The sequence below is a fragment of the Lissotriton helveticus genome, chromosome 1_1 (assembly GCF_964261635.1).
Source record: "Lissotriton helveticus chromosome 1_1, aLisHel1.1, whole genome shotgun sequence".
NCBI lineage: Eukaryota > Metazoa > Chordata > Amphibia > Caudata > Salamandridae > Lissotriton > Lissotriton helveticus.
The window spans coordinates 1,210,395,356-1,210,406,108 of NC_136057.1; the positions used below are offsets into that span (position 1 = coordinate 1,210,395,356).

Genomic DNA, 10,753 nt, shown 5'->3' on the forward strand with positions numbered 1-10,753 from the left:
GGGGCCACCGCACCAATAGATATCCTTAATTTAATAATACTCTAAGGATGGACACATATTTGCGTTGCGGCCCCTGGCATGGATTTGTTGCCTCCGGCTCTGTTCCACTGTAGCAGTGTGATTTGCAATGATGTCTATGTTTCACATCACTCAATGTTTTTATCTTTGTTTATTATTTTAATTTTTACATGAACCACAGAACCCAGGGGCAAGCAGAATACAGGGACCGAGTCGGCGGGTGAACCACCAGTTACACAGAGCTCCTCTACTGAGGATCCTGCTGCTGTCCCCAGTAAGTCCAACAGTGCTTGTTTTTTCCTCTGTAATGTGTCTGCAGTGCTTTGTCAATTGACAGCAACCAAGTAGGCATCCAGAATGATGTTTGTCTAGTATTTTTGTAAACGTTAGTATACCACTACTAGTCTTGTGGGTATTCTTCTATCTCCTATGGAGTTATATACATATTACACAACTATGTAACTATGCACACGAAAATTGGATGTTGTTGGTACTGATAGGCAGGTTGGACCTTACTTACACCTCAGTCACAGAACTCTGAGGAACGCACAATTCACTGAACGTCAGCCTATATGGCCTGAGTCATTGGTCTATTCTTGTTCAAATCACACTCCTGAACCCCAATACCAAGATGCCGAATGCTTTTAGGACACAAACCGTTACCTAAGAAACCCCCTTTTGCTCACTCACTCGTGTGAGTCTCTAAGACAACAGACACTGAAAATAAACTTCAGAGTCAAAGTGGTCATTCAAAAGCTTTATTTTGTTAGAAGTAAGTAAGTAACATCAATGTTTTTAAGTGCTTCCGTCCAATACGTTGAAGGGCCCACCAGAAAAAATCCAGAGTTAAAACAGGCATAATAAAGTAATCAACATTTGTACAGCTACTAGTGCACAATAGGGAAATGTGGCAACTATCGGAGACCTCTCACCAACGTATTCTGGTCAGATATTCCTCTTTTTTTGTAAGCTATGGAAATGTCCGCTTCGTAGAAGGCAATCTTCTCACCTGCCGAAAAATAATGACAAAAGTGGTGCACGTTAGACAGTATTAAATACATTTATGCCAGTTTTATGCAGCCATGCTAAAAAGAAGTTGTAACCTGTAAGCAAACTCTATCCCACAATCCACATAGAAAACTTAAATACGGGCCCTTTTACTTTCCCACCTCTTCAGGTGTATGCATTGAACAATGATGTGTTGCCCCAGAGCGTCTTCTCGTACTGCGCAACAAGCTGCGAGTTAACACATGCGCAAAACTGGATACATTGATGTACAAAGGTTACATAGTTCACTTCCAATTTCCAAGGACTAGAGTAGCAGGACAGATGAGATGAGCTTGGGTACCATACCATAACAATGAATGCTAATAATATGTGTAGTGACTCTGCTGTACTATGCAATGTGGACTCATACTGATTACGTACGTTGGACTTAACTGTTTTGAAGAACTCCATTCTTGGTGAACAAGTACAAAGGGGGCTGTGCATCCATCTAAAAAGGCGTACTTATTTTTATAGGTGCAGAACCCTTACCATCGACCAGTGCCGACGGGGACAGCGGCGCAGCTTCAGCGCTCCCGGCGGGGACAGGAGGAACAGAGGCACCTACACCAGCAGCAGTGGGGGGGGAGCCAACAGCGGCGGGCGATGGTAAGTTACATTCAATAGTGATCTGCATTACTTGGTGGGAGGGGAAAACTTTCTCACTGTACTCTACTGGAAAATATATGATGTTACCTTTACTTGTCATTAGCATGCTAAGCATTACCACTACAGTAATGCAAGTGCCTGATAGCAGTCGGATGCATGGGTTGTTGTTAAAGCATGTAAAAAGGGGAAAACACAGCTGCCAGCGTGGTTGGGAGACACACCCAATACCGGTGGTTAGTGGATAGTCTCAGCAGCAGCGGTGTTTTGGGCAAACCCAAAGGCAAGGGAAGGAGGGGACGACTGGGTGCATGGGTCGTTGCTGGTGAAACACAAACCAAATAAGGTTTGTTGCGCGGTATAAAGTATTATAGTCTTTACTAGACATGTGCTACTAGCTGCCCCCTGTTAATTAATGTTACTTTGAGAGTGTTCCCGCCTTCCCGGAACAAAAGGAGATATGTAAAAGACAGGTGTTCGTTCTAATGTGTGTGACCGTTGAAGTACACCCATGCTAATAGGGCAGGCATAAAGCCGTGACAAAAAGTCCGAAAAATTAATAGAGGCTGTAGAATGTTCAAGATAGACGCAACACAATTTCTGGTACTCAGCTTGCTTGCTAGTGCTACTGTGCCGCCCACTATGTGTTGAATCAATGTTGTGTTCTTGATTTGCGGGGAGTTTGGATTAACAATTCTGTTTCTTTCTTTATAGTTACTCCTTCCCAAAAACCAACCAGGAAGGAGTTGGCAGTCCGGGCCCGGCAGCGGAAACTGCAGGCAATTGTAGAGGCCTACCGCCGGCTGGTGGATCAGGCCGAGGAGGAGGAGGAGGAGGCGGCGGCAGCAGCTGCTGCCTCTTCCAATGCCCCGGGCCCCAAGCCTGCAGGACTACGTCGCCGTGGTCAGGCAGCCGCCCGCCGCCGCATTGTTACATCTTCGGCGGCCCCCCCACAACAACAACAACAACAACATGCATGCAAGTGTAGGTGCCGTGATTTCAAAGCAAAGATTCTCCGCCGGGTAGCGAAGTTGGAGGAGGAGCGGAAGAAGCAGGAGGACGGTCTAGAGGAGCGTGTCAAGATACTGGTGGACAAACACCTGAAAGCCCGCCGGCTTTGAAATGGACCCTGTTTTTTGCCCCTTTTTTAATCCTTTTGTTGGTGGGTGGGATGTGGGAGTTGGGGTGTACATTTGGGTTGAAATTTGGTTGGGGTTAGGGGAGGGTAGGGACAGCTCTGGGTCAGGGGGTTACATTTGTTATATATTTTATTTTTCTATTATCATTATTAAAATATAAAAATAAAACAAAGATATTATTTTCACAAGAAAACATTTGAAGTTCATTTGTGTTTGTTGGGGGGGTGGAGGGGGGACTGTTTCACCAAATAATGTACGTTGTGCAACATGAACATGCACTACGAACGATAAATTAAGTACTGACTGCACCTGTAGTAGTAGGGTCACAAGTGCATAAATAATTTATATTATTAAATAACATGGGAAAATTGCCCATCACGTGAGTCTGAAGTTACTACTAGTATACTTTAATTCCATGCACATTTGCTCAGAGTCGGCTAAACAATCCTATGCAATGCATTGCATCATTCCTTTAACATACCTGTCCTAGTTGTCAGGGAAGAGGAGCTCGTCCTCAAACTCTGTGCGTTCAGACAGAAGTAGGTCATGTAACCCAGTAGTGAGGACGTCTTCTTCACACTCGCTTTCTTCATCCGGCGGTGATTCACGTACTTGATAGTCTGGTGGTATGAAGCGTTGATTCATTTTTATCATTGTCAGCCGCTCCACGCTTTTGGGGGAGAGACTAGTCCTTTTCGATGTGACAATGGCACCAGCAGCACTGAAAACCCGCTCAGAGGAGACACTGGCTACAGGACAAGCCAGATACTTTATCGCCAGCCTGCTCAGCACTGGCCACTGTCTCCTTCTTTCATACCAATAGACCAATGGGCTTTGCTCCATGAACACCTCTGTTGTGTCATCCAGATAGGCCTGAACCATCCGCTCAATGTTCATTGGTGCTCGGCTTTGCTGGTCCTCTTTTCCCTTTGCAACAGCAACGGACTTACCCATCCCTTTCTGTAGAAAAAAAGCAGTTATGCTTTTGGTTGGGTCTGCTGAATCAGATCGTGTAGGTGCTGCTTTTGGTACTGTTGGTGCCTGCTGGAAAGCAGACGCACTGCTCTCACGCTGTGAAGAACTTGCGTCAGGAGTACTTGGACTGGCCTGGGCTGGCAGTGGCAGGCCTTTAAGTAACAGCCGTTCAGTTTCTAACTCATTAGCTTCCGCAGCTATGGAAGTTTTGTACTTGTCAACATCCTCATCTGAAAATGGAATTACTTCGTTACTGCTGACAAATAATTTGTACCGTGGATCCAAGATAGTTGCAGTTATGTAATGTTCACCTGACACAATATTGTTGAGCCTTACATTTTCACACAAGCGGTTGACTAAGCCCTTGGCTAAGGTATATGCATCAACTTTTTGTTCGTCACCTTCGTATGTTTCACAGACCTCCTTCACCTGTTGCTCAAGCATGTACAACAATGGGATGGCTTGGCCCATAGTACAGTCCTCCCTGCTAACTGCACGTGTGAAGACCTCAAAGGGTTGTAGCATCTCTGTGATGCATTTAATGAGGTCCCACTGCCACATCTCAATGGTCAGGGCTTTAAGATTAACAGTAGGATCCCCTAATCTTCTTGACATGACATAAGCATTCAGTGGGATGTACTGCTCAAAGAGACGCTCAAGCATGAAATAAGTTGAGTTCCAACATGTTGGGACCTCCTGTATCAGTGCTTTGACTGGCAACCTATGCTCTTGCTGAATGACCCGTAGCAGCTTCCGTCCTTTGAAAGAATGGTTAAAGTGCGTGCATATTCTTCTGCAGATGGCCATTATGTTGCTGACTTTGGCTTCATTTTTCAGAAAGTCTTGCACGACTAAGTTTATGCAGTGTGCCAAACAGGGTACCCTGAAATAATGTCCTTCTCTCATTGCCTTCACTACATTACTGCCATTGTCGGTGGAAACAAAACCAATCTTAAGGCCTCTTGGTTTCAGCCATTCAAAGACCTTGTCATTAAAGTCAGACAAAATGTTTTCAGCAGTATGACTTTTGTCCATACCAAACATGGCTATAGTTGCATGTCTGCGCGTATCATTAAAAATTCCAGCAACGTCACGGAGGCCTGAAGTTAACTTGTCTTTAACACCTGCAAAAGAGATCCAGTGTGCGGTGATGCACATGAAATCTGTAGCATCGCAACTGCTCCACATGTCTGTTGTCAGGTGGATACAATGGACAACACTCTGTTGTAAGGCTTTCCCAATCAATTCCAGCACATCGTGGTGTAGTGCTGGAACAGCCACTCGGGCAAAATAGTAGCGACTGGGAACGTTCCATTTTGGGCAGAGGGTTGCCACTAATTCCAGAAATCCAACAGCCTCAACAAATGAAAATGGGAGAAGGTCCAGTGCTAACATTTTCGCAAGTTTGGCATTGTATAAACGTGCTACTGGGTGGTTCCGCTCGTACTTTCCCTCCTGCCTTAACATGCTAGGAATGGTGAGCTGCTTTGCATGTCTTTGAGTTGTGCTAGACGGACCACCTTGCATCGCAGACTTTGCACTCCTTGGTGTTTCCAGCTGACTCTGGTGCCACTGAGAAGTTGCAGATGCGGAGGATGTGGTCTTTACCACTCCAGTGCTGGCGACAGGGGTCGATTGTGTACCACTCCTAGATAGAAGGTCATCGTCTCCCTCTTCTTCTACCTCCTGATCAACCATGAGTGGACCTTGTACCACTGTATCCCCACCAACACGAGTGCTAACATTTTTTAAGCTTGCAAGGTGGTTCTCCCACCTGATCACGTGTGTTTTTTTCAAATGGGTCGTTTGGCCTCCAGTCCCATAGTTTGTACCAAGCTTACCACGACTAACATTGGCATGACAAATGGTGCATACAGCAATGTTCTCCTGAACTGGGTGAACCGTAAAGAAGTCCCACACTGGGGAGGTAAACTTTTGTCTCCTGCCATAGGAAGAGGAGGACCCACTGCCAATGCCGGATGGACTGGAGGATTGTGGAATTTCACTATGGGACAGCTCAGTCCTAGTACTGCCACTACCTCCTTCTGTTGAAGTGGCGCTTCTGCTGGATGTCGGATGCTGCCGGGCCTTCGCTGTTGAAAAAATTGGAGCTGGTGTTACTGTGGGTGTTGAGTGTGTAGGAGTTATGCGTGGTACCTGCTCATCAGTCATTGCAGCATTTCTGGATAGGGTGAAAATGTTTGTCTCTACATCCTCTGCACCAGGAATAACGCTTGTGATGATGACAGTGTCAGACCCGTCTTTATCACCAGCAGTATCCTGCTCACCTACATCGACCTGCATAAGTTCAAGCCTGCCTGGAAACTTCCTTTTTCCTAGCATGGTCTTCTTGGGATGTCTCTCCTTTGAATGCGCAGATAGTTGTGGCTGCCAATCCGTATCAAGGTCATCGGAAGGGATGCTTTGCGAAGAACTCGATGCACTAACCCTCCTTTCCCTTGGTGAATTCAAAGGAAATAGATCACCTACAGAAGTGGCTTCCTCTTCTTCTTGCTCGGAAGGAGGCTCTACTTCCTGAACTGCCCCGACTTCGGGAGGAACAACTACTACTATTTGGTGCGGAGATGGTGGTTGTTGTTCTTGAGGAAGTACTATTGCGGGCTGGGGTTTTTCAACAACAACTGTTGCGGGCGGTGGTTGTGGTTGTTCAACAACTGTTGCGGGAAGTGGTTGTGGTTGTGGGTGAACAACTCCTATTGCGGGCGGTGGTTGTGGTTGTTGAACATCTACTGCTGGCGGTGGTTGTTGAGCACTTCCATCTTGCGTGGATTGTGTACTACTTTGAGACAGCGATAAGTTTAGTTCTGGCTCAGTATCACTGCTCGCAAGCAGAAGGCTGGCTACCTCTTCGACCCTCATCATGTGCTTGGCCCTGGGATGCTGGCTTGCCCCCACTAATGCAGATGTGCTGGTCCCAGCTTGCACCCCAGACCCCGCTGCTGCAGGCGTACCTTTTGGGGTGCCAAAAAAGGTTTTGGGGTCCATACCAGACTTAAGTGACACTTCCTTCTGCTGTTCCTTCTTCGCAGCAACTTTCTTTGTGGTGGAGGACCTGGTAGCTTTCTTAGGGCCCATCTTCTTCTGATGTCAGTCAGCTCACAGCAGCACAAATTGCAGAGATGTCTGGTCAGATGAGTCACACACCACACGTGGCGTACAACTGAAGGACGTCCGTCTGGCGGTAGAACGAGCGATGGATGAAAAAACAACCAGCACCTCCTCAGTCTTTTTTGTGCACCTACAAGTAAAGAAGGCAGAACAACATCAGTCAAACAAGCAGTAAGGCAACATGAACAATTGAAAGACACACAGGTCAATGTATAAAAGACAAAACAGAAGACTAATAATACCAGTCCAGCAGCACCACAGCTCAAAGGCCACATGAAGTCCAGAAAGAACCAATAAAGTCAAGCAGGCCTATAGATACCAATATGGACAGAAAAACGAGGATGCCTGCTGCACATGACAGGTTAATGTGCAAGGAATAAATAGCCCATGGCTAAGACAGAGGTTGTAAACATAACACCGCAAAAACACATACAAAGAAACCCCTGCCCAGGCTCCCAAAACAACAACCAAATGACAAATTCTGTTTTTTTGGGTGCACAAGAAAGACCTGCAACATTTTTGAGAAACTTTTATGCAACTCGGGACATATTGTCCGCGAGAATGCTAAATCGGCATGTTCGGCAGCGCGAACGGAATAAAAAGTCGTGTTCGCGTTCCCGAGCAAGTACATTGAGTGCGCGAACACGACAAAAAATGTAAGTTCACGTGCTCACATGGTGCGAAGTTACCAAAACTACCCAAGCTGTATTCCTAGGGTTACCTAATGGCAGAAATTGACAGAGTATTTAAAGTTTAAACACACCCAAAACCAGAAATACCCCACACATAAAAATAAGATTTTCTATATCAATCCAAGCCATCCATGATTTTCACATTAAGGGTACACCACAAAAACAGTTGATTAACTTTCATGACCCTATGAGTAGTACCTATGGCCTACTGCCAGAGTAGGCCACAAGGTTGGAGGCCTATGCCTATGGCAAAAGCACAAAGGAAGGACACACAAAATGGCCGCCGACATAGGGCCTGGCCACCAACAACAACATGGCAAAATCACAAAGGATGTATACACAAAATGGCCTCCACCACATGGCCTGGCCACCAACAACAACATGGCAAAATATATCACAAAGGAAGCATACACAAAATGGCCGCCACCACATGGCCTGGCCACCAACAACAACATGGCAAAATCACAAAGGATGTATATACAAAATGGCCTCCACCACATGGCCTGGCCACCAACAACAACATGGCAAAATAAATCACAAAGGAAGCATACACAAAAAGATCACCACCATAGGGCCTGGCCACCAACAACAACATGGACAACTTTACAAAATGGCCTCCACCACATGGCCTGGCCACCAACAACAACATGGCAAAATAAATCACAAAGGAAGCATACACAAAATGGCCGCCACCACATGGCCTGGCCACCAACAACAACATGACAAGAAAGAGAAGACAGACAATAATGCCTATGGCAAAGGGACAATGCTTTGCTTCAGAAAATGGACACACCACACCACCGCCCAAATTGGTCACCCCACCCCAAAAAAAAAAAAAAATAACAGAGGAGAGAAAATGGAAGTGGTCCATGCTCCAAAAAGAGAAAACTACTACCAAAATGAGAACATAACATAAATGAGGAATTTTTAGGTGCACAAGAAAGACCTGCAACATTTTTGAGAAACTTTTATGCAACTCGGGACATATTGTCCGCGAGAATGCTAAATCGGCATGTTCGGCAGCGCGAACGGAATAAAAAGTCGTGTTCGCGTTCCCGAGCAAGTACATTGAGTGCGCGAACAAGACAAAAAATGTAAGTTCACGTGCTCACATGGTGCGAAGTTACCAAAACTACCCAAGCTGTATTCCTAGGGTTACCTAATGGCAGAAATTGACAGAGTATTTAAAGTTTAAACACACCCAAAACCAGAAATACCCCACACATAAAAATAAGATTTTCTATATCAATCCAAGCCATCCATGATTTTCACATTAAGGGTACACCACAAAAACAGTTGATTAACTTTCATGACCCTATGAGTAGTACCTATGGCCTACTGCCAGAGTAGGCCACAAGGTTGGAGGCCTATGGCAAGAGCAAAGTGGCTGGAAACATTAAATGGCCGCCAACACATGGCCAGGCCAACCACAGAAAGTTAATACAATGAACTCATGCATGCCTACACACTAACTACATGGGGTACTAGGGTCAGATATTGGCTTAAAAATTAGAAACATTTTAAATTCCACAAAATGCAATGTTAGAAAAAAATTACAATTTGGGACCTCATGAAAGGACAGGCCTCCATCAATAATTTCATTCCAGGATTGAATACTGTTGTTAAAAAAAAAATCAAATCAAACAAGCACAAGTCTACATCACTCATACATTACACAAACTTACTTGAAAAAGAGAATTCCAATTCAAAAAGTCCTCATTAAATCCAAGGTAAATCAGTAATGCAGCCAACACAGACAGAAAGTGATCCTTCCAGCTCAAAATCCAAAGGAAAGTGAGCACCACATGGACAAAGCACTGGGAGGAGCCTGGTGGACAGGAACAGGAAGTTGTAAACTCAAGAGCCCTTCCTCCTTACTCTGCAAAACAAGAGTAGAAACAAAAAGAGGGGTCCTTCCCCCCTAAAAATAAAGCCAAAGGTACAACTTTAAGGTTTTTTGCTTTTTTTTCCTAACCAAAATGGTAATTTATTATGGTTTTAACATGCTCGCGAGTTATTCTGTGCAAGAATGCAGTTTCTGCGTGTTCGGCAACTCGATCTTACCAAAAAGCATCCTCGCGCATCCTTATGACGCTATCTCGCATCAAAATGACGTTATCGCGTTCGCACAGTCGCACGGGACTGTGCGAGAGTGTTTCCAAACATGGTGGCACAAGCGACCAGGAAAAAACGAACGCAGAACGAAGGTAAGCCATTGCCGCGCACGCGATAATGTTATTCAGCGCGCGAGAACTACGCTACGCACCGGATCGCGGAGTTATCGACAGCTACGCGTTCTCCGCGGAACGCGGAGCTGCCGAAACTCCGCAAGCTCCGCGAACGGAGCATAGTTCTTCGCCCAGGGTTAGTCAGTATGGCAGTTTTTCCAGGTTGGTAGCAAGTCCTTTGAGAACTGTAGACCTAGTCGATGTTTTATATATCTTTGTTTTAACGAACTGTTAAAGTGGCTTTCTAAGTAGGTCTGTGGTTTTATCCAAGAATATGAATTAATCACAGTCCACCCGTGTCGTCTTTTTGCGATATTCATCTTGTCTTCGAGGTAGGATTTCCATTTTACCGCATTGTTTACAATTTTATCAAAAGTGGATCTATCTGGCTTCGTGTCCCAAGTTTCTTCAATTCCTATGCAATTTAGGGATTGAGACAGGTATCCTCCCCAACTGTTTGAAACTTGCTGTTCCTGCTGGGTTTCGATTTCTTTCCAGCACAGGTTGTCCAATGAATTGGCTTCCGACAAGCGTGTTTTATGGCAGAGTTTCACAAAGGTTCCCATACTGCGAAACTTCTGATTTAGAAGGCCAAATTCTAGACGAACCTGCGCCGGAGCCGACGAATTTGGTAGATTTAAGACTGCCTTGTATACTTTTGTTTGTAGGCTGTTTAACAGCCCTGCTTCTTTGCCACACCAGGTGGCCAATGCGTATGACAAGGTTGGTAAGGTTTGAGCTTTTATTACTTTCAGCAGGTGTGTGTAATTTGGACAACTTAGTTTCTTTTGTAATTGCCGGTATGCATAGATCAAAGACTGTGCTTTTGCTTTTAGGTCGGTTTTATGTTCTTTGTTCGTCGGACCTCGCCCCAATTTCAAACCTAAGTATTTGTATGATGTTTCCTCCTTTATTGGAGAAC

At 45.2% G+C, this 10,753-nt stretch overlaps 1 protein-coding gene across 1 annotated transcript; it reads right to left on the reverse strand.

The window, feature by feature from the left end:
- Positions 1–943: 943 nt before the first annotated feature.
- Positions 944–4,450, reverse strand: LOC144772493 (putative protein ZBED10P). Its single transcript, XM_078656862.1, has 2 exons — positions 3,289–4,450; positions 944–1,027 (listed from the first exon to the last, which is right to left on the reverse strand). Exon 1 carries the CDS (start codon positions 4,443–4,445, stop codon positions 3,294–3,296), a length of 1,152 nt encoding a protein of 383 aa, XP_078512988.1. The 5' UTR covers positions 4,446–4,450; the 3' UTR covers positions 944–1,027; positions 3,289–3,293.
- Positions 4,451–10,753: the final 6,303 nt, after the last annotated feature.